Raw genomic sequence first — 25,325 nt, 5'->3', positions numbered from 1 at the left:
AATTACGCTTTATATTAAGAAGACAAACATGGTCAATGACCGTGCTGAGAAAGGGCGAGGAGACACCGAGCAGCGCTGGATTTCTCTGTCTTTACTATGTACAGCATGTTCAATACCCTGTAAACCATTATCATCTCTATCTCTCTCACACACACACACACACGTTTTTAACTCTCTCTAACCCTCACGCTTTTCTACACTCTTTCTAACCCCCTCCCTCCCTCCCTCCAACACTCTCTTATTAACCAGTAACATCTAAGTAAGCATTTCTCCTGCTCTAAGCATGATGTCTTCTGAATAGCTAGCGTGCAGCTTCACTACTATCTGTGTCAACTGGTAAAACTGGATGAATCGATTTGTTGATAGAACTCAGAGATCATTTGTCAAATGTTCATGCTCATTTAATTCGCATTTGCGGGAAAAAATAAAAATATTTCCACAAAGAAACAAACTCCCCAGACTTTTTATGTTAAGGTCATTGACTATATGGTGAAAAAAGGGAAAGTTTAAATGTTTTATGCATTTGGCTGATGTCTACAACACAGTATCCAGACGTCTGTCAGTATCTTCCAGGTATGGGAAAGTGCCCTTTATAATTTCCATATCTCTCCAGTCGTGTGCAAGGACTTGTGCCTTGTGAACATGAAAGGAACAGGAGTAGAAGCAGCACCATGAAAATGATATTCATTTAAACAACACTGGAGGGGAAAAAAAAAAAAAAAACATTGAACAAAGGACACTATTAAAATCTCGACATAGTTGCTCATCATATTAAAAACAAACAAACAAACAAACAAATAAAAATAACATAAATCATTGTGCTGATGAGTTATAAATAATAGTAAATTTGTTATGCAAAATCGTTCAGCAATAAATAGCCCTGTAAATTCCACCCCCTAATAGTGTAACTTCCTGTTGATACTGATGGTGAGCCGGTGTGTAAAAGCACACTGTTAGAAACAAAAGTTTGATGTTTTTGGTGCATGTCCGGTGATGTTTTTTGATGTTTACACACAATGAGAATGTAATCAAGATAAACTTCAGTTAAAGTCTGCCTAGAAGCCTAAAAGTCAGTTTTCTGCTAATTATGAATGTCCTGCAAAAATGAAATCTCCCTGAACTCAGTACTCATGCTGCAGCTTCACGAGGGTACGAGAGCTATAATAAGAACAGGGGTGAGAGGGTGTAAATGGTCCCACTGTGCGAGTGAGATGTCGGAGTTCACATGTGTGACTGCAAACACCTCCCATGCCTCTCATACAGCTCTGAGATTCCCACCAGACCATCAGTTCCTGTGTGCTGCCTTTCTATGAGACACTCTCATACAACTCAGGTTTCCAAACACCAAGCAAATGCCTCTGCTGTGTGTCCAGATGTTTGAAAAACAGCACCGTTATAGAGCTTCTTACCTGCTCGTAGTTCAAACGCTGAGCCTCGGAGATCTCTTTTGGTTTGGCATCAAGGATGTAGTCTCCTGTTGTGGTGAAAAAAAGGGGGAGGGGGAGGATAATGAGGAAAATGCACACATCAGAAACACTGTGCTCATTAAAACAGCCAGACAAATGGAACATTGTCACAGCTCTGTCGTATCTTCTGCCTAACAAACCATCTGTTCCTGTCAATTATCCACAAGCAGAAGCTCTTTCTATGCTCATTTCACAGTTTTTTTTTGTTAAGGTCTAACATGCAGATGTTTTCCCTGAAACACTAAAATGAGAATAATGGGTCAAATTGGCATCTAGTCATACAGTATCAATCTGAGCCTGTATTTAGGCCTGATATCACATGGCAGCATGAGGAAGGTAGAAGTTGCCAAAACATTTCGGCTCTGTTTATGCTGTTAAAGAACTGAACAAATTTCTGATGTTACTCAGCTGACTCAAATTCAGGGACTGACTTCATGGAATTCGTATTTAGGTGTGGCATTAAAAAAAACAACAACTCTAACACACTAGCCCAAAGAGAATCTATTGCATAGACAAAACAAACATCTCTCTCATCATCCTATCAGATGGACAGTCTCCTGTAGTCTACAGAATCTCCTGTAGTTATGCTCGAACACAATCTGTAATACTGTATGTGTAACTGTACTGTACTGTGACATGTCCATTCATTCTGTCTGCACTTATTCACTGGCAGGGAGAAACAAGAATAAACTGAGCGGTACGGGAGCCTTACTCAGACTGTGGAACACAAAATTCCCCCTGCTTTGGAAATCAAAGTAATCGGACATGCCAAAAGCTCAAAAGCTTGTGTTTATTACAGTGAATCCTGTTTGGCACCACAGTGTGATTCAGCACGTCCTCTGAATGCACTTCCCTCCCAATTCTGATACCCAGCAGGGACAGGACAGGTCTGAGAGGCCAGAACTCTCTCAGCACTGGGTCAAACTCCAACCATAAGGCGCATGTCAACTACCTGATTAACATTCTCCACATTCTGTCTCACACACATATACACATATACACACACACACACACATATACATATACACACACACACACACACACACACAAAATCAAATCCTGCAGACAGTGCCTAAAACACTACTGGCTATTATTATTGATTCACATACGCTATTAAACACTTGCGTAACTCTGTTATGATGCCTGTGAACTCACTGCTCTATCACCTTCTTGCCCCACTCCTTGAGCTTTTATGTATAGCATTTTGTATGACCTGGAAATATAATATGAAAGAATATATAAATATATTGTCAAATATAGCAAGTATAACAATATATATATATTGCATAATTGTTCACTTTCTGTTGCTGTGTAATTAGTTCTGCTGCAATCAGTTGGCATGAGAATCACATTACTAGCTGAGTGAAGTCCTCCTATGTGTAATTATAGTGTCATGTGGCTGCAACATAACAGTTCCCAAAAGTCCACACAGTTTTGAGAAAAATATACCTAAAAAAAAAACACGACCAGGAAGCCCAAGAAGCCATCAAAGCTATCAAGTTTGGGACCATGCTTTAGAAGAGTACCGATCAAGGACTGGTTAATGGGAATATTTGGAAGAAGCACGGTATTATGGGAGATCCACGCCTATTCATAGAAGAAACTGTGTTCCAGTCTGCAAGAGACTTGTCCTATTGAACATCATGAAGCATCAACAACCCCAAGCAAACAAAGCTACACTGGAGTAGCACAAAGCTAAAAACCTGAATATGTTAAAATGTCCCAGACGTGAGAAATCAGAAAAGAAAGAAATCCAGCAACAGAATCAAAACCTGCTGTTTACAAACAGTGTCCCAACAAATCTGACAGAGTGTGAGCAATTTAGTCAAGAACAACGAGCAAAGATATCAGAGTTGAGGATAGAGACGTAGCACAGAATACTTGTAGCCTTTCGTTTACTGAAAGCAAGTTGACAGCATGAGCAGTAGGGGTGTAGATTTTAATTTCAGTGCGCTGTCATCAGCTGCCGCTTGTCACATGCTTTGTGTTGTCCGATACACAATATATACAGCCTTATAATATCTACAGAAAAGAAATTAAACCTACAGCAGTTCTAAAAAAAAACAAAAAAAAAAACACACACACACACACACAAAAAAAAACACACACACACACACAAAAAAAAATATATATATACTGCATGAATGTCTTCAGCATACGGACAGCTAACAGTCCGAGTCACCCAGAGTGAGGAGGAAAAGTGCCAAGCTGGTTAACTTGATTCTCATACACACTAGCTTCCTCTGCCAGATGCCAAGAATGCAGACCCAGCACAAGCTGCTCCAGTCGAGCGCCTCAACCTTCTCTCTGCCCAGGAAACCCCTTGCTTCCAAATCCCTCCCCTTCTAACCCTTGATCTTCTTCTCTTCATATAATCCCTCCACCATCCAACTCTGTAAAAATCACTCTACCGTTCTTTAAATCTTCAAGACACAGACTTTGTCATATCAAGTCTTGATTGTGCAAAAAAAGACAAAAAGACTTCTATTTATTCTGATGCTTTCATCCAAAGCCAAATTATAAAATGCTGAGATCCAAGCACATAGCTGAGCAGCTAAGGGGTTAAAGGTTCTGCTCACAGGCCCAACAGAAGCTCTCTGGTTGTTAACTTGGCACTGTTCGTTTAAGAGTCTTTATTATTCCATTCAGTTTTATTTGTTCAGAGTTTTAAACAATAGACATTACCACAAAGCTGCTTTTTACAAATCCAGATGTAGATTCTGAATCAGATCCCTGATGATTAAAGCCTGAGGAAACAATAACAAGAATAATATCCAGATTCAAAAGGAAACCCAACCTCTTCTCAAGGACACTAGAAAAAATTATCTTCTACAACTGTACACTATAGAGTAAGCTTTTGTGATATTATCATCGCCGCAATATCTAGTTTATTAGCAGTATATTACCAGCCATTCAGATTATATATAGGTTTTCTACACACACATCACTTAAAAATCCCATCATGCAGTTGAGTTTTTCCAAATGTACAGCCAATAACAAAGCATACTTGAGTGTTCATGTACTCAAAACCTCAAATTCTCGTTCTCCTGTCTTTGAATGATTCTACTTTATACAGCTATAATTTAAATTGAAAAACTGCACAATAAAATATTGCACAAACTTGCTTTAGAGTATCAGGGTCTTAATGACTACAGCAGCAGTTCGTAGGTACAAGGCTATAGTATTCAGGTAGATTTTTAGTTAAGTATCATAATAATAGGATAATAAGTTTGTTTTATCTAGTACTAGGGCTGGGCGATAAAATGATAACGATATGTATCGCGATAGACACGTGATCGATATCAATAAATAATGTGTTCGATAAAACGTTAGAAATTTTTTATTCTTCATCGGAAGAAAAAAAAGAGGTTGGTTACATTAACAAAGGCACTCACTCTCTGGTAACCTAGCAACATAGGGAGTGACACTCTAACAGCCAATCATGTAACAGTATCAGTTTGGTCTCGTGCTGGTGCTGGATTCCTCTTCAGTAATCGGCTTCGCGCTGTTGCTCGTTACAGGTCTCAAACGCCTGTGGCTGCAACACGAAACTGCTGAACAATTGTATTGCTTCCGCTAAAGAAAATAGTGCGCTCCGTCTCTATGGTTAGAATCCTGTGTGTCCATGGCAATGCTCTGTTTTTCATGGAAACGGTGTTATCAAGAAATAAAATAGTGTGTGCATAGAAAGAATTCGTCCACACGCCGCTTAAATTTTTTAAAAATAAGTAAATAAATCCTGAGCGCAAGTCCACTGTCTATGCGGCGTTTTGTGTTAAATGATATTTCCTGTTGCTGCGCCGGCGCTTTTATCGTACATGACAGCTTATGTCCCGATTGACCGGTCTTTGCATTACGATTAAAAGCAGTATCAATAAAATTAAAAAGTGTGATGTGCAGTCAAGTTCGAGTGTATGTACTGTTTAAACGAGTGTTCTCAACTTCCCACTGATACTTTTGTGATTCGCGGAGTTTTGACAAGTTTTATAGCCTTGATATTGTTTCTTATTCAAAAGTGGTGACAGAAAAACTCAGCACCCCAAGCTGAAACCTCTTCCCCTCTCACAATCACATCATAATCAAAAGTAATAATTAGGCTTAAAAGCAAATGTATGTAAGGGAATCAAGTTTAACAATTACATGTAATATTGCTCCAAATATCATCAATAATTGTGTGTGCAATACCATGTATAACTTTCATTAAGTCGGTAATTTACTATAATAATTACTGTAATTTATATATATATATATAATATAGCCCAGCCCTATCTAGTACTAAATTCTTTGTGAAACCACAAACCTAGCAGTTAAAGGTGGGGTCTCAGATTTTTGAAAGCCAATGTTGACATATAAAATCACCAAAACAAACACGCCCCTAACCCAAATGGGTCCCACCCCTGTATTGATAGCTCCGCCCAAACATACATACATAACCCATAATGAAATGTCTATCATAGCTGAAGGGAAGAACAATACAATTGCAGATAAACAAGCAAAAATGACACAAAAATAATCATGCAAAGGACGGCATATATTAGTTCTGTGTAACAAAGCAAAACCAACGTTACTCACCTATCGAGAAGGAAAAATGCGCCTCGGCGCCTTAATTAAAGTTGGCCGCATGTTCACAGATTCGAGATTCCCGAGTCAATAACTCCTGAGCAAAACACTGTTACTACACAAAACACAGTTGAAGCTGCCTCTCTACATCACTACAATAGAAAAGAGGTGTTATTTGTGTAGTAACAGTGTTTAGCTCAGTTATTGACTCGGGAAACTCCAATCTGTGAATATGTGGCCAACTTCCTGCTCCTTCAGTTCTCTCCGTCCTACTTCTTGCCTTAGCCTAATTTCCCTTTCTTTGTTTTTATCCTCCATGTCAATGTTAAACCTGCTTTCTGCTAATGTCACACATGCGCACTGAACACTCGCTGAATATTGACAAGACACGCCCCTTACTGAGTCGGCACGACTCAGTTTTCTGAAGCATTTCTCAAAAACCAGAGCCCTACCTTTAATAAACATGACTGAAAAGTTAATTAAACTAATTTCCAACCACTGGCTAATACAGTAGGTACTTATACAGTCTCTGTTTGGACTACAGCTGGCCAGGGCTCTAGGACTACAGCTGGCCAGATGTTATTCAGGTGGTGGATTAATCAGTGACACTGATGAGTTAATGAGCGTGGTGCTGGTATCCGTACTGTGAGAAAAGTTTCATGGGAAACATTAACAGATGCCGATCTGATCACGTTCCCAGAGGTACAAACTGGAGCATGTTAGCAGAAAGCTGATGCAAGCATTGTTCTCATTCTGGTTTATTAATGACATAACCTGACCACCAATTCCAGTAAAATCCTGCCTGACTCAAAGCATCCAGGAAAAAATAGCAGAGGGAAAAAATAAAAATTGCAATTTTTTTGCACTCAGTAATGAGTTGACCACAGATGCTTTAAATAACAGTAAGATGCTTACAGGAACATTACAAAAATGGCAGGATCAGAACACACTCCAGAAAACATCTCCTTAAATGACTTTTGATTATAACCAAGAGTAAAAATCTTCAGTCTACTTTGAGAAGTTACTCTCGGCAGCACAGCTCGAGCACACTTCCATGGACTACTGGAAATAAACCCTCCAGAGATACAAGCAGGGAGCGGTGACCAGAATGCAGAATGCTTTCCACTGGAACCAAACCGTTGATTAAGCTCTTATGACCATTCCGCGTTGTTAGCTAGAGCTTCCATCAGTGCAGGAAGAAATGGGGGAAGGGAGTTACAGATCCCTGTACATTTAGAGTAAAGATTTCATAGAACAGAACAGATTTCTACAGACAAACATACACAGCTACCATGTGAAAGCAAGCAAACCTGAATTAAAATTGCAACGCATGCTTTCTCAGATTATCTTTGTTGAAAACCTACTGTATGAAAGGTGTCACATCTGTTCTCCTGTCAATCACAGTGACACAAACCAACTGTGTACATCTGTGAGCTCATGTATGCAGACAAGGGCAGAAAGCATGTTCCTCTGTGCAGTCTGGACAGCAGTTTGGCTTAACGTGTTTCAAAAGACGCACATGTTAACTTTCACCATTCCCTGATAGCCTAGTGGTTAAGGTGCTGGGATACCAATCGGAAGGTTGTGAGTTCGATCCCAGGTCCACCAAGCTGCCACTGTTGGGCCTTAAACCTCAATTGCATAGCTGTATAAAAATGAAATAATGTAAGTTAATCTGGATATAAGGGCATCTGATAAATGCTGGAAATGTAAATATAGATCACTGTCTGGTGTCGTCTTTTTAATAACATAACAGTGTTTGCTAAACATCTGTCAAATTCTATCACCTAGTATCAAACTATGATATCTACATGTTTACAAGTCTGAGTATAGATGTATAGCATGGTGTAGGCTTTGCTCATGCTAGATATAGATACACATCTTTATAAGCCTGATTGGGTTCCCTCACCCTTTTTAAACTGGAGACTATTTAAAGTCTTTTATTCAATAACTCACGGCAGAAAGTAATCTTCCTAAAAGATCACTGAATCAGCATTCTTGGTCTTTAGGTTCTCAGGGGAGCATCTGTAAGAAAATGACTCTATGATAACACTCCCACGTTTGGCTGCGTATAAATGAAAACCTTAAACGCACAATCTGTCTTTCCTTACCTGCAAACCTGTAGGTTCGTTTCCTACATTGTGAAAGAGTCACATTATCGTAGGATTCAGAGAACTAGTTAGATTGAGGCATATGTGAATATACAGTAGAGTAAAGTGCAGCTTCACACCAGCTGTAGAGGACATTATAGCAGTCACTTTTTCAGCGTTTATCGTTCTGTGATGATTGTTTGGTAAAAAAAAAAGTGGATTTAAAACTGGAGAAAACAAGAGCGTCTCATGACAAACTAGATATAATCTGAACTCGCTTCAGAATCACTTTTGATAAGAGTTGATAAGTTTTCCCACTGATCACACGAATCAATTCTGTTTCTCATCACCTACCACTTTATATCTATAACCTCAATAGATCTGCAGTAAGCTGAATAAGCAATTAAGATGACAACAGACTCTTCCTTTAATGGCAATTGTACATATTTAAAGAGTGGTAGCGCAGTCGTGTTCTTGGCTGAAACCGGACGCCGTTTTCGTGCATGACTTGTGAAGCAAGCTGGCAATGAACGATGAAAGTGCTCTTAAATTCTTTCGCTCAGGAGTGCTGCCTGATCATACAGGCTCGCAGGCCAGTTCTGTCACTCCGTAACACTAGCCGAGGTAAACAGACCAATAAAAAGTTGCCTTTGAAATAAAATGATTGATTAGACGCAAGATTCAATTAATACAGATGGCTCTATAAATGATTAAATAGTAGTCCAGATTGTGTTTTTATTGCCATCGTTCTATTTTGGAAGCATCCACGAACATGATGATCTGAGACATGTGACGTTAGAGAGCCACACGTTTTGTAACATTTTTCACATGACTGAAAACGTGATTTCTGTCACAGAATAATGAGGTCACGCACACAGGCAAGTCTGGTCCTGGTATCTGACACACTTGCAGAGATGATAAGGTCCAATTCCAGAGTGTTAGAAGATTAATTACTGCATTTCCAGAGGACATGCAGCGAAATTCAATTATTATTGCCAACTGCAGGGCAAACTACAGCTTTAAATATTGTCTAACACCTTATAATGTTCACTAATCACTGGGATGAATGGCTAAAGCTCAAGCAATATAATGGATTTTAACAAAGCTATACATAAGAAATGTAATAAATATAATAAATGTCTACATTCAGATTTGTTCAAAATAAATTTTGAATGAACTCCCTTTAATTTAGGAGTATAAATGCTGCTTAAACACTACCTTCAAGCCTGCTGCTGAATGGGACATGACACAGAACACCAGTTATAGTGTGTGTTGACTATCTCAATATCTCACATACAATACAGACATCCTGGCGATGTGCACTGAACAGAAAGCAGCCCTCCATGCAACAGCATGTCGGCCACAAGTGATTTTGGTCTTGTAAATCAAACAGCCCCAAAAACAGGAACCACGTGTTTACTATAGAAGACATGAACCCCGTGTTTACTATAGAAGACATGAACCCCGTGTTTACTATAGAAGACATGAACCCCGTGTTTACTATAGAAGACATGAACCACGTGTTTACTATAGAAGACATGAACCCCGTGTTTACTATAGAAGACATGAACCCCGTGTTTACTATAGAAGACATGAACCCCGTGTTTACTATAGAAGACATGAACCCCGTGTTTACTATAGAAGACATGAACCACGTGTTTACTATAGAAGACATGAACCACGTGTTTACTATAGAAGACATGAACCCCGTGTTTACTATAGAAGACATGAACCCCGTGTTTACTATAGAAGACATGAACCCCGTGTTTACTATAGAAGACATGAACCACGTGTTTACTATAGAAGACATGAACCACGTGTTTACTATAGAAGACATGAACCACGTGTTTACTATAGAAGACATGAACCACGTGTTTACTATAGAAGACATGAACCACGTGTTTACTATAGAAGACATGAACCACGTGTTTACTATAGAAGACATGAACCACGTGTTTACTACAGAGTCATTACGGCTACCAAAACAACAACAAACAAACAGTCTCTCCACTCAATCCTGCAAAGAAAACATAATGAAGAACTCCTGATTGTGAAAACAGGCACCTGATTGCATCATGATCGTGATCTTTCTCGTTTAGCTACGAGAAGGACAGAACAGTTTCTGCTGTGTAATTTGTCAGCCAGAGGATGTGTGATGGGTATGTACAAATAAAAATAAATAAATAAATAAATAAAATGTACTCTCTCTTCCGCGTTCACTCTCTCTCTCTTCCACTCTCACTCGTTCTCTCTCTCTTCCACTCTCACTCGTTCTCTCTCTCTCTTCCTTGCTCTCTCTTCCACTCTCACTCGCTCTCTCTTCCACTCTCACTCGCTCTCTCTTCCACTCTCACTCGCTCTCTCTTCCACTCTCACTCGCTCTCTCTTCCACTCTCACTCGCTCTCTCTTCCACTCTCACTCGCTCTCTCTTCCACTCTCACTCTCACTCTCTCTCTCTCTTCCAATCTCACTCTCACTCTCACTCTCTTCCGCTCTCTCACTATTCCACTCTCACTCACTCTCTTCTCTTCCATTCTCACTCGCTCTCTCTCTCTCTTCTGCTCTCTCTCTTCTGCCAGCATGATTAATCTGGACCCTTTTCAAAACTTCCCGGCTGTCGCACACCTTATCAGCTGCTGTATTTCATAGTTCATGTTACATCAACACAACTTAATAACACAACGCTAAATTACATTTAAAACTGCATGGTGCATAAAAAAAACAGAGTAATGGCCTTCGACACCAGGTGCAGAAGTATTTATCTGTAATAAGACCCCTGTCACATATCACAGTGTCTATGCAATGCCAGTTCAGTGCCTAGGAGGGGCAGCGGGGCACGAATCGAGTTTCCCCTAACGTGAAGGGGTATTCCCCAGGCCTGATGCTGTCCATCAGAATGCCAGCCTCCTGCACACACACCCCAGCTGCCCGTTTGTGGTAACTAGTCTAAAGAGTCTCTTTCAGTCATGCAGTTCAGCCCCTTGACTACAAAGTGGGGAAGGTGGAAAAAAAAACATTATGTATTACTGGTTAATATTTCTCTCTCACTGCTGCATGCAGAGATCACATGGTCAAACATTTTAATCATATAGTGGTGAGCATAATCACCGCAATGTCTAACATTTTGCACAATATTGACATGAGGATGACTTTAGAAACACTTATAACACAGCATTGTTTAGTGCTCAATTCAGCGTTGATTCGTTTTCCATACCAGAGGCTCTGATAGTCATTCTAACTGCATGGAAAATCACAATTTTATATGAACGTTTACCTTCCGATATGTTATTATTCCTGTCTTAACAACTCATTAACAGAAATTGCATGCTCATTAACTTGCATTGTTTGCATGCTTTCTGTTAGATTAGGCGTCTTTTTGGAAGGAGTCTCCAGTGTCGGTTCTTTCTTCCGGTCAAATGGGATTTTAACAAATTTTGTTCAAATGATGTCTTCAAGACAGAGAAGGACTTTGCACTTTCTGGTTTCTCAGTAACAAGCTGACTAAGTCTAATGAACTGAATTAAAAGAGAGAGAGAGAGAGAGAGAGAGAGAGAGAGAGAGAGAGAGAGAGAGAGAGAGAGAGATTGTGACGGAGCAACTGTTTACAGCCGTTACAATGTAAGTGACGACAAGAACTGACTTGTTTCCGGGAGGTTCCACGATGTTAAGCTCAACTACAAACGTTTAAATCTATGTCAAGTCGTCAACACTAAGCAGGACATACAGAATGTGCCCTAACAGAATCCACAAATGTTCTGCAGTCCACTGTCAACTGTATAATTGTGATAACCACAGCATCTTAGCCTTGAATTACCGCCATAGCCATACAAACTAGCGATCACTGAGTGCCTCGAGGCTGTTCTAAAGTCTCCTGCTTCAGAAAGTCTAAACCTGTGTGGTTGAGACTGTTTCACTCCTCTTTTTAACAGAGGCTCAGGACACGGAGGTTTGTGTGGAAATAGTTAAGCTGTGTGCTTCTCTATTAACAATCCATTCTAGGCAAAATTCTCTATTATGTCATTAAATACAAAAAACTAAAATAAAAAAGGTCACTTTGAGGAAGTAACCTTTCTAAATAGAGGATGCACAAGTCCCATTCATTCATTTTTAATACAGTAAAAAATACAGCAAACTCCATACTGTACATGTGTGTAAAGTGAAATCTAACAGACTTTTGTGGCAATAAAACAAAGTATTTAAAAAACAAATGTGTCTAATCTCATGCAACACAGAACTGTTTCAGGCTGATTTCAGCTCTGAGACTCCAAGTTTCCAAGTAATATGAATACAGTATTATTCATATTATTAGACTGGTAATATGAAGAGAAGTGTGTGCTGGACCTCATATCAATTCCTCATCATTGCTTCCCCACATGCTGTTTCAATTGTATCGGACCGTGGTGCCATGATGCAATGAATTCGGATGTGTGTATTATTTCCAATTTAATAAAAAGCATTATTGACATTTGCCTCTGGTTGGTCCGGCAGCAGGATCACATACTCGATTCCCGGTTAGAGAACTAACCCAGACACTGAAGAGCAAACTCTCAGTGCTGATCTGAAACCCTAATAAAATGGGACGGGAAAGGCATCTCGCATAAAACCTGCGCCAAATCGAATATGTGGAACGCGTGACCCTGAACAGGGAGCACCCGAAAGAACAGCAACGACATTAGTGATATTTGGTCTTCGTCGCTAACTCTGCCGTCTGCATTATAAAGACGTAACAGAAACGACAAGCTGATATAAAGTGACCCAATGAATGAATACATTTCTACTCACCCAGATACTCCATCAGCTGCTCTGCTGTTATGATCTCGATCATTGGCGGCAACTTGACCTGGAAAAGACAGAAAGCACTAATGTTAAAATCAAACTTGTGAAGCTAACATGTAGCTTATCAGACAAGACGACCATGTCTGGTATTCGCTGCTTTAGATTTGCACTGGAGCCACAACATGACACTAATATGTAGCTTGTAATGGAAATCTCTCTCGCCCAAAATACTTTCTGCAAATTTCTGCTTCAGATAGTCTGGTTTATTAGGGAGTACATACTGGTGCAGTTTAAATAAGTTGGATTAACTTTTATTTTTAAACACAACTGAGAACATCTTCAGCTGAATGCTATAACATTTGGGGGGGTATTTTTTTTATTTTTTTTAAATCCACCTCCTTGGGTTCCTTCTTTCTCCGGGAAAGCTGAAAACGATGTGGATAAAAAAACAGTACTATAGTGAACTTGCAGTTTAAATCCTTCGAATAATACTATTGTAGCTTAACAATGCCATTTAATGAAAGCATGTTAAGATGTGTGTGAGAATTAATGGAAATGATTTCCATTACATCCATTATTTATTAGATACGTTGGCCTCAAAGCTCCAGCAGAAAATGAAAGAAGCGGACATCGGGCACTAATCACATGTTAGTGAATCTACTACGTTTGGGGGAAGTTGAATGTTTTTTAACTGAACCGTGTCTCTACATTCAGTCCTTGATGTGCCAATCATTTCCACACAGGTAGCTTTTCAAAAGCAGCCGTGGAGCTGAGAGATAGCGAGCTTCGTTTTGAAGATTAAAGCACAAGCACTCACACAGAGCCTTCTTTGCCTGCCAGGATGCAGTCAAACACAGTAATTAAACGTTATCTTTACGATGCAAATGAGCCGGAGGCTGAAATTCAGAACAGAGCCGTACACCGGTGACCATGTATGGACCCACGGAGGACGAGGTGACAGCATGCCAGGGAAAACAGCTTAAAATGAGCTTTGGAAAGGCTCTAGGATTTGGTGATGCGAGGAAATCCAACAAACAGGACCTTTCTGGCCTGAACGCATTTCCAGATGTGCTGCCGGTTTCAAGCTGTGATGGCAGATGGTGTCTGATCGAAGAAAATATGAGCTTGCATTTCAATCGCTTTCCATGCGGATCGTCACTCTTCTTTCACACCAAAAAAATGTCAGTGTTCATTAGAATTATTTTATCTATTTCAGATGAAGTAAAACGCATATTAACAGCATGTTAACACGAGTACATTGCTTATGTTTAGATTTAGCTGGACACAATTTGCATTTTCAAAATAATAGATTTTTACATTCCATGAAAAACATTTGAACAATAGGGTAGAACCGCGATATGCACACGCGCGCGTGTGTGTGTGTGTTATTAGTTGTGAAGGGTTAGGTTGAAATATTCTGTATAATAAACTATTGTTCACAGAGTCTGACTCATTCACAAGATGTTCAAGCCAAGCCCAAACATTCTCAGACAAATATAATTAAATATTCCTTTCGCTGCTCTGCATTGCATTTGGCACTGATGCAAAAGATTTGTGGTGGTGATAATAATAATAATAATAATAATAATAATAATAAGTGTTATTGTTATTATTTACCTTCCAGGCCAAGAGAAGCACATTCATAATAGCCAGCAGAGGGCATGGACCATTCTCATTCTGGGTGATGATAGGCGTGTTCTCCTCTTTCCACTTGATCCACTTGATGTGGTAGATAGACTGACCTGCAATAACTCTATCCCTGCAGCTCTGAGTTTTGCCCCCTTCTGCCCCATGTTGGCCCTGAGGAATCACCGCCTTCTCCTGATCCTCCAGACCTTCACTGACGGGCTCAGAGCTCGGACAGGAGGAGTTTAGATTAGAGAAGGAGTCCAGTGAGTCCAGGCTGGGCAGCCCCTGAGACAGGGTGCCTTCATTAGACTCGGACTTGGCCTTGGCAGGACACACACTGCTCTCAGCACACACAACAGCACACACACTGCTCTCAGCACACACAACAGCACACACACTGCTCTCAGCACACACAACAGCACACACACTGCTCTGTTTTGGCAGCCTGCTCGCCTCCTGATCTCTAATATCCGCTCGCACACTTGTAGCCCCTTTAGAAGGCTCCCCTCTGCTCGGCTTGTTTACTAACTGCGAGTTTGTAGCGTCATGATTTCCGGCATCAGATTCACACGCACCGTGACCCAGCACGTTCCCCGGTTCTCCTGCTTCCACCGTTTCAACAACATCAGCTGTGTCTGTGCGAGACGCGGCGTTAGCGCTAGCATTAGCATTAGCACTTGGAGTAGTAGTAGTAGTGGCGCTTGTTGTGCAACTCGGACCCAAACTGCTGACCGACAGCTCTGCGTTCACGTTGCCGGTTTCTCCGCTTCCTCCTGCCTCTGTGGCGTCTCCGTGCAGAGCTGCATTACTCTCCATCTCGACGGCTCGTCGACTGCAGCCCCGTTTTTGAACTAAAAACACAGCTCCGGTCTCAGCAGCTCCGTGGACGCCATGACGACGACGTCTCTGCCTCTGACGTCACCGGTCCGGAGGCTCCTAATGATTCGCTACAGCCCCTTCCTGTACACTCGTGCACTAGCTCGTGCGCACTAGTAAAGGACGCTCACTATTAGGGAGTTCATTCCGACATCACTATTGTTTTTATTCCTCTCAGTTCATGCGGAAGCTACAGATATGTTTACATTTATAAGATGGGAAACTTATAGAAATAGGTAAACATGACATGAGCATGTCTGAACATATTCACATGGGCTTCTCCGGACGGTCTGAAGAGCAATAATTGTAATTTTAACCATATATGAACTTATATTTTATATACAGGAACGCGCATGGATTAACACGCACGAGCTAAAAATACACAACCTGAACGTAAACACTTACATTGCGCATGCGCAACAACAACAACAACAACGATGATAATAATAATATTAAGTAATAATAATTCAAAAGCCATTCACAGTGATTCAAATAATCACCCTTCTCTCCTTTAAATTTAATAAGTATAAAAGGTAGTGTGTTGTATTGAATTGTACTTGAATTATGTTTTTCCCCACTGAATATAAGGAGATATCTATTAGGCCTTTTTTGGAAAATAAGTAAAACTGCTTGACCTTCTGCAATACTCATATTGACCACATGATGGCGACTTTATTATACGATATTGATGTGGTACTGAGGTCGCTATCATTTGTTATTTACAAACTTTGAATTAAATTAAATACGAGATTTAGATGTCATCATACTCGCAAACAGTTGGAAGTTTCTGTGTAAAAATAAACGTATCGATCAGGAGACAGGCATAAAAGCATTTCCAAAACATTTTATTTGTCTTGGAACACTGTAAAGGCCATCATCAACATATAGAGAAAATTAAACACCACAGTAACAAGACAGGGATCAGGACATCCCTCAAAGGAAGGCTGTCAAGACACCTATTAAAGGCTTCATTAAAGGAGCTGCAGGAATATATGACAAGCACAACTGAATCACCCCAAACCATGTTTCATAATGTGTTATGGTCTGATGAGGCCATCACCAAAAAGGTTTAATAAATCCATAATCCCCAAAAGCCAACAGAATAACACTATACAGACAGTGCACATATGAGGATGGGTTCCCCTTTGTGTCTGGTTCCTCTCAAGGTTTCTTCCTTCACCATCCAAGGGAGTTTTACCGCCCCACAGTAACCAGACTTGCTCATTGAGGATAAATACAAACACATTTAAATCTATCTAATATTAATTAATTAGACCGATTTTTGTATTCTATTAATCTTTCTATTATTCTTTATAATAACCTTTTGTTCTATGTTTATGTTCTGTAAAGCTGCTTTGACACAATCAAAAGTCATTTGTAAAAAACGCTATACAAATAAAATTGAATTGAATTGAATTGGTGCCAACATCATGCTTTAGGCCTCAGCCAGATCTGGGGCATTTACCAAGGTAGAAGGTGTCTGCTATTAAGATGAAGATAAAATACATATATCAAAATCAATAAAGGAATGGCTTAACTAAAAGAAAGTCAAGTTTTTTTTAATAACCTAGCCTTTATCCAAGACCTCAAACCAACTGAAAATCTGTGATTAGATCTAAACTATGTTTATAAGTGCGAGTGCGTAAACATTGCCTTAATAAGTAAAGGTGTACCAAGCTGCTAGACTTTTACTCCAAAAGACAAAGCGGTGTAATAAAATCAAAAGATTGCTTCGACAAAGCATTTGTTTAGGGTTGTGCGTAATCCGGCAAGTAAATTATTTTATCATCATTCACTTTTAAACGTTGTAATTTCACTCTGATGGTGAAAATTACAATTCTGACACGATTTATTTATTTTTTTATTATTTGTTTATGTAAATCACAAAAACTGCATTGTTTTAACAGAATTTTAATTTAATTTACAAACAAAAGTAAATAAGTAAATAAGTAAATAAATAATACAAATAACAACAAATCTGAACAATTAAACGAGTATGAATGATTTTTACGGTATTGCTTTTTTAAAAATAAGTTCTATTGATTGTTATTCCTTTTTTTTTCGTGTGTTTATATTTGATGTATTTTTCTTTCTTTCTATTCAATAAGATTTATTATTATTTATTCAAATTTGTTAAAAACTATGTTTCACAGATTGCACTCTTTTTTATTATTATTAACATTATTAATATTGTTATTTAGCTTTTATTGCAGAACAAGAACAATAACAATATACATACAGATAATTACGTATTACATTAATAATAGCGTCAAAGGAAACAACAGAGAGAAAGAAAAATAAAGTTTTTGTCGTATGTTTACATTTGATGTCATTATGCTGCTGCACTTCCTGGCTCTGACGTCACACCGTAGAGGAGCCGCGGTGACGTCACGCCGCAGAGAAGCAGCAGCAGCAGTAGCAGCAGCTCGGACTGCTGTGCCTTTAAGATTTTATATGTATCGAAACTAAAGGGGAAAAAAACCTCACACACACGCGCACACACACACACACACACACACAACCAAAACCCTTCGCAGTGTCAATGTGTGCGCGATGAATTTATTCGACATGGTTTTGGTTAAACTCTTGGTGTTGTTTTACTGCCTGAGCGACTCAATAGGTAAGTAAGTGATTGTTGATTGTTTTTCTTATGCGGGTGTTACATAGAGTGACGGAATAGAGGTGGGAAGTGCAGTACAACACATAATACACAAGTACCAAAGGCTTATTTGTCGGGTTTAAACATTTGACGTAGTTTTTTTGCAAAGTGTTTAACACTTAACTTAAAGCCCGACGCAAAGCTGACAGGACAGTTTCGGTTAAAAGTCGTTATTAGCCGTTAATAGCCGCTAAAAGCCGTTATTCCTGTCAGTATCTGTCAGCTAAAACTCGGCTAACTGGCTAACTAGCTAGCTAGCTAGCTAACTTCCAGTAATGTAACAGATGTGACGTTAGATTGAGGTTTGATAACACACACACAGACACACACACGCACGCACGCACGCGCGGAAAGAAAAGGACAGTCGCTTTTACAAACCGATATACATTTAATGATACAGATAATAACAGAAGTGTACAAAAGTAACATGACGAGCTGATAAAGAGGTGAATGAGAGGAAATTCGTGTCTTTTCTTTTCAGACAGGTGAAATGAGGAGTAGTGCAGGGTACAGGGATGGAGCTGGACCTTGTGTTTGTTTTTGTTGTTTGTAAGAGAAACTGTGTGTTATGTGTACAGTGTTACTGCAGCAGACTACAACAAGCCCAAGCTTGAGTAATAACAGAAGAGGAGAAAGAAAGAAAAATACTGCTGCAGTCGATGACACTTTGAATCATAAACTCAGCAAATCTGTCCTCTGGGATTGTTTTATTTTGTCCCACACACTTACTGTAGTTCAGGATATTTTGTAGTCACTTATATTTCTTAGCTCTCCTTCGCTGAAATCACCAGCACTTAACTTTGACTGTACACAGGGGACATTTTGTTGTCACAGAAAATGTCAGACGGTAAAATATTTCTATGGTCGTGAGCTGAGATCTTTAATCCACGTCTCAACCGTGTGATTACAGCTACTTTTTTTCTTTATGTCTTTGTTGTGTAGTAAGAGTCGATTTGCGATGAAACCTTCTGTCTAATGCGTTCTTCGTATCAGGTTATGCGATGAGTCAAAAAAGTCAAACTATCAGATTAGGCGACGAGTCAAAAAAGTCAAACTATCAGATTAGGCGACGAGTAAAAAAAGTCAAACTATCAGATTAGGCGACGAATCAAAAAAGTCAAACTACCAGGTTATGCAATAAGTCAAAAAAGTCAAACTATTGAATTATGCAACGAGTCAAAAAAGTCAAACTATCGGATTATGCTACGAGTCAAAAAAGTCAAACTATCAGATTATCGATGGGTCAAAAAAGTCAAACTATCAGAGTCAAAAAAGTCAAACTTTTATTCGTAGTGCACATTCATTACAAACCGGAGCGCTGTAGGATAAGAAATATAGTGAAGAAACACAATGAGACCAATAACAACACTACGTAAGGAATTAAAAAGTTTTTGCATTTTATTCTCGCACTCCTACAATTTCCTACCCAGCTCAAAGACATTAATTAATAATAAGCTGATTGGCTTCTCTAAAATGTCTTCAGTATGTGATTGTGCACTGTGATGGACAGGTCTTGTGCCTAGAGAAGCCTGGGACCGGCTCCAGGTTCCGTGTGACCCTCTGTAGGAGAACAGGCTCAGAAAAAAAATACTTCCTGGTTCAGTTATCATTTAACACATCTGAGCTTGTGCGGAGAAAATGGTGAACAGAAACGTTTAGTGCCAAATTGGCTTCCGGTGACTCAACCCATGACTAAAGATTTCTTCTGTAATGTGTGGAAACATCAGGCGTAAAATTGTAGATCGTTGAAGCTCTTTGATTAAAATCTCAGTGTTCTTTTGGCACTCATCTTAAAGCCACTAGCAGTAGGATGCCATAGGATAAGGCAAAACTCACAAGACTGCTACAATTGCAATGGTGTCAGTGGTGAAATGTAAGAAAAAGATGCGAACAGACTGAAACGTTATCTTCATTACCTCACGCTCACCTGGTGTTTACTTAGCTCTGTTTTCTGTACGAGCCCGTCTCATTAACCGATGATGGCTGATGTAAGCAGAGTGTAGTTACTTCCTTTAATTGCAGGTCTGTTGTTAGAGGATCTTTTCATCATTTTATAATCTGACATGAAGAGCAGGTTTGTACAGAGTCTGTTTAATAAATGCAGCCAAGAGTTTATTGTGGATCAGCTGTATGAGATGTATGAGAACCTCCGAAGTTGGGGTCAGAGCTCAGGGTTAGACATGATACAGCACCCCTGGAGCAGAGAGGGTAAAGGGCCTTGCTCAATGGCCCAACAGTGGCAGCTTGGCAGTGCTGTGGTTTGAACCCTGATCCTCTGATCAACAACCCAGAGCCTTACCCACTTGAGCTACCACTGCCATTATGGACATACAGCCCTTTTGTCCGGTTCAAGTGGACACACTCTGGATAAAGTGCTAAATGAGAACATAAGGAGAGTTTGTCTATCAGCAACATTGTAGTTAAAGCACAGGATGTAGATTAAAGTAATAACACAGTGAATGTTCAGGTTGTGAGAGCAGTGCAGTACAGCATGAGTACCACACTGGGAGCACATGGCTGGGCACGGCGCCTGGGATCAGTAGCAGTTTGTGCATGTTGAGGACAGTTGATGTAAGTCACGGAACAGGAAACAGGAAGTTTCAGAGACACCTTGTGCCAGAATTCATGCTGTGGCACAACTCAGTTCATTTCAGATGTGTGAGCAGACACTTTGGTGCACTTGCGATCCATATGCCCACTTTTCATTCGCCACTTTCATCTCTGCTTTTGGCTTTGTGCTTGGAGTACAGATGAGTGACATGGCTGCGTCTGCCAAATTACCAAATTACCTGCTGTAATTTTCTTTAGTGACTAATGGGTCTCCAAACTGAGGGAAGCACCTCTGGAGTCAATATTGGTGGTTCAGAGCTTTTTGTATTTATACTTTAGTGTTATGAAAACCAGTACAACACTGTCTTAACAACAAAAAAGACAAAAATTGTTTGCATATCATGACTTTTGCATATATATATATACACTCGTATATATGGGTCTCGCTCTTCAGTAGTCACTTGTTGGCAGCAAATGTAATTAGTCAGTACTTTGTTTTGTCTGTGTCTTTTACTTCCTGTTTGCATTTCCTTTACCGACCGTGCCTTGCCTTAAAAATAACAAGTGCCATTTCGCTTTTTTCCCCTTTTATTCCACAATCTTTGTTTAAGAACATAGACATGGTTTAAGGCATAAGTAAAAAAAAAAATCCACAAAAAAAAAAAACTAATTAAAAATTAAACATTTTACTTTTCTCTGTATTAGTCACAAAGTTCCTGTCAGGGATATTTACATATGGTGTTTGTCTTGGCTGGGTTTTAAGTCAGTCAAGCATTTTAAAACATCATTATTCTGACTTCCTGTTTCAAAAGGAAATAATAAGTCCATGCAGATTCGAATCACAGATCTCAAAAGATTTTATGGAAACTTTAGGTAGGCGTGTGCTGTTTATTTGTTTGATTGTCTACCATATTATTCGCACTCTTTAATATTATCCAGGATTACAGTATTAACATCACGAACAATGTTCAGTTTCGTGTAAACGTAGATCTGACGACACCGAATCCCGAATACAAAACCGCTGAAGTTCATTTGCCCCTCAGTGAGAAAGAACAGCAAGGTAATTAAACATAATCAAATATAATTATATGGATTACTGTGATGACAGTGTGGAATTATTGTGAGGTTTATTGAGCGTATTTTTATGAAATTGTTTCTGGGGAATTCTAACCAGTGAGCAAATAATCAAAAAAAAATAAAAAAATGAGGAGCTGAACATCTTCCTATCACTATCAGACAAGTGAAGTCTTGTTATTTGTCTTCTGCTCACTTTTTCTTCACCACACCGATGAGAGTAAATCCCTTAAAGCCAGGGTTATACCTAAGGTGTGACTAGGCAAGTGTTCATGTACACACCCATGGACCTTAGACTCCATACCTGGTGCGCTATCCGTTAGGTGGTCCATCAGGTTTCCTTGTTGAACGGTACAACGTAACGATTTCAGGCTATTGTGAGACACATGTTTGTTGCTGTGCAGCAGAATGGAAAAAGTTTTGGCACGTTCTCTATAAACCGTCTTTGTGATCGTCGTCATGAACCTAGCAATACACAGATCTAAGGTCTATAAGGCTTCTTATCTTTGTAGGAGCTACATTGTGTGTGTGTGTGTGTGTGTGTGTGTGTGTGTGTGTGTGTGTGTGTGTGTGTGTGTGTGTGTGTGCTAGGTTTAATACTCCAAAGCATTCATGTGTAAATGCACAGCTGTAGATTGTTCATTGTGTATTGTAGATATCGTATCAGGCTTTCACTGTTTTTGCCAGTATTAGACAAAGCAAAAGACAGGATTGTGATGCTGCTCGCACTACACCGTGCCTGATTACCTTTTCGGACCTTTGGAACGAACCGGTGGAACGTATTATCTGGAATTATCTACCCTCATGCTGCGTGAGTCGGCATCCAGTTAAAAAAACGGATGCTGATGAAAAGTAATGCATTGGTTGTGCAGCATAACCCCAGCTTTAAAGCTTTAAGTGTTCTTGCATCCAATCTAAGAGCTATTCGTGTGTCTGTGTTTTTAATTTGCCTTTACGAGGGAAAATGTGTAGCGCATTATATAGCTCGTTTTTTTTTCTTTCTTTCTTTTTCCTTTACTTTCTTTCTTTTTCCTTCTTCTCAGAACATTTTGGTGGAACTGCCACATCCAGCTATTCATTATTCGGTGTTGGTTGATGTTAATACATTAGTATGATTGTGATTGCAGTCAAACATGCTTCATGTCTTTGGTTATTATTTTGATGTCAACACAATTAGTTTGAAATGAACCATGAATTCGCTCGTCATTATAAAATAGCAGAATTTCAGTCATCGTTGGAATAATGGCCTGAGATTTGAAATGGAAATCGTTCCATTTTTTTTTTTTTGAAAAGCCGAAGTGTTTGTTTTTTTTTTTTCATTCAATGGAACAAATAATCAAAAAATTTTATGGAGTCAAAATTATTAAGGAGCGCACACACAAACCTAATACAACTGATCTGATGTGACGTTTGTTCATTTCTCCTTTCGCACTGGGTTACAAAGTTCTCCACTGTCATAACATGCACTTTCATACAGAAAACCAGCTGCGCTTAGGAAGGAAGGACGGAGTTCAATGCGAAAGCAAGCAGAATCGTAATCCTGACAACGACTGACGATTCCAGGCGTAGTACGGTCGCAGGGAAATAAGGAGGAAATCTGAAACCGAAAATGAGGCATCTTGAAGACTTCTGACGTGACAGGAGGAAAGGAAAAGGAGGAAAATCTCAAGTTGTCAAGAAGAAGGAAAACGGGAGGAAAATATCAAGTGATATAAAAAATACATGGCAGGCTGAATTTTACAGTCATTCATACGTGAATCAGCAACAGATATAAGAACACAACTGCAAGTGTCTGGGTACGGTAGCGCATGAAGTACTTTTTTATTACCAGATAAAACTGTAAAAAAAAAAACAACACTTTCGTACATGCCCTTTAACCACAGCAAACGGACAGCGAGATCTCTTGAGGTTTCCTGTTCTGCACAGACTGAAGAGTTGAAATAAAGTTATCAGAAAGACAAGACACCTGTGTCTGTATCGCAGGGAACGTGATAACGTGTAACTGGGAGGATTTGCAAATACTCACAGCCTCAATGATGAGACGTATGTGTGTGTGACCTACACATGAACTTGGATCCTATCTAAGTGCTTTCGCCTCCTCCCAATAATCTTAGATCTGTGACGAATATATATTGAGTAATCGTGGCAGCTTTAGAGACAGAGAGCAAAAGAGAAAAAGACAAATGTACGAATGCTGCACTGTATCGGCAAAAGTTTGTGGACACCTGACCATCATTGTCGCACACGGTTCTTCCACAAACGGATGCCACGAAGCTGGTTCAGATCGCATTTGTAGGGTATAGCGCTATAATATACATTTATGGCAGTGCAATTCAAATGTATTTGTACAAAACGACGCACTGTGTGTTAAAAATGTAAGTTTACACCAGATGAGTCGTAAAGTCGAGTCTAGGTGTACTCCTGTACTGCAGCATATGTGTCCTTCTTAGCAGAAAAACGAAACCTCTCTCGGTGTAATATCATGATAATATAATAAACCGTGATAGAAGCAGGGGCAGTTATCATGATATTAGAGTTTAATATTGGTTCCAGCTTAACACACACATTGCAGCTGTTCTATTTGCACCGTGCGTTTTTTTCCCCGCTCAGCTGTTTGTGATCATCGCGTTGCTTTAATCGAATTTCGTCGATTAAAGGAGACACTCGCATGGAAGGAGAAAGAACGAGCCCTGGAAGGAACGGTTATGAAACGATATTGTAATACTAAAAGTCTGCCAAAGTCAGTTCCCACATTCAGCATATTGTTGTGAAGAGATGCAGCTTTTTTTGCGAGACCGTTTGTTGACTTTGCACCTTTTACAAAAGTGCCGTCTCTCCTGAGGTGCTGCACATGAATAATTTATTACATGGAGCCAAAGCAAGTTGCTAATCTACTCTTTCTGAGAGCTATGCAAATGGCTGGCCCTCATCCAGAAGCTGTGATGTTTATTACAGAAGAGCAGAAGTACCCCGGGGACGCAAAAGGAGATATTTTATGAACCGCCCTGCTTGCTGCTTGGTGTTTTTTCACACTGGGATCAGGTGAAACACTTTTACAGCAGTACGTCATTTACAGTTTCTGTTTTTTCCCTCCCGTGTTTCAGATGATGATAATGTTTAGTAATGTGCAGTGGGGTGGAACCGAAGCATTCGGAGGTGTTTGGGTACACTGTGAAGCTGTCGCTTTGATTCTGAAAGGATGTTATTGTTGTGTCGAGTGAAACGCCTGCGCTGAAGAACATATATATATAACGGTGTAGAATCATTCACATTCGATACGCTGCAGTGTGCAATGCAACAAACAATACATTATCAACAGCCTGAAAACAACTGAAACTCAACTTGTTTCAAAACTGATGTAAAAACTACAACCCTGGCAACCCGGTTGTAAGTCTGAACAGTACACGAGCATTCTAGTATTTATTTATTTATTTATCTAAAAAGTAAAAGCATTTTTGTAGCCTCGTGTTGCCTAATTTTTCAGAGGAGCTTTCTGTAAGTTCATTTCATGAAAGAGTCTCCAGTGTCAGCGCTCCGTAAAGCTTCAGGAACGTCTTCAGTACAGAGAAGTTTCCACTTCCCATTTATTTATTTTTAAAATGATTTTAAGATAGCACCAGGTAAAAAAAACAAAAAGCACAACT

The 25,325-nt window shown here is 39.6% G+C and overlaps 2 protein-coding genes across 4 annotated transcripts in view; one reads left to right on the top strand and one right to left on the bottom strand.

Annotated features, from left to right (window-relative positions):
• Positions 1-15,473, bottom strand: part of mindy2 (MINDY lysine 48 deubiquitinase 2) — a 31,090-nt gene extending 15,617 nt beyond the window's left edge. The window contains exons 1-4 of one of the 3 annotated variants that reach the window (XM_047817555.1): positions 14,957-15,473; positions 14,511-14,926; positions 12,900-12,957; positions 1,410-1,474 (exon numbers count right to left, since the gene is read on the bottom strand). In XM_047817555.1, coding sequence (XP_047673511.1) covers positions 1,410-1,474; positions 12,900-12,957; positions 14,511-14,926; positions 14,957-15,338 — 921 coding nt within the window. In that variant the 5' untranslated portion in view covers positions 15,339-15,473. Of the gene's footprint in view, positions 1-1,409; positions 1,475-12,899; positions 12,958-14,510 lie in introns of all 3 variants that reach the window. The other 2 variants (XM_027137079.2, XM_027137080.2) reach the window with 2 other exon arrangements.
• Positions 15,474-17,790: 2,317 nt separating this feature from the next.
• adam10a (ADAM metallopeptidase domain 10a) overlaps positions 17,791-25,325 on the top strand; it is a 75,279-nt gene continuing 67,744 nt past the window's right edge. Inside the window, exon 1 of the mRNA XM_027137104.2 lies at positions 17,791-18,018. Within this exon, the coding sequence (XP_026992905.1) occupies positions 17,952-18,018 (67 nt within the window). The 5' untranslated portion in view covers positions 17,791-17,951. The remainder of the gene's footprint in view (positions 18,019-25,325) is intronic.

This window comes from Tachysurus fulvidraco, chromosome 1, assembly GCF_022655615.1.
Source record: "Tachysurus fulvidraco isolate hzauxx_2018 chromosome 1, HZAU_PFXX_2.0, whole genome shotgun sequence".
In the NCBI taxonomy this organism is placed as follows: domain Eukaryota; kingdom Metazoa; phylum Chordata; class Actinopteri; order Siluriformes; family Bagridae; genus Tachysurus; species Tachysurus fulvidraco.
This window is presented reverse-complemented; position numbering and strand designations above follow the sequence as displayed.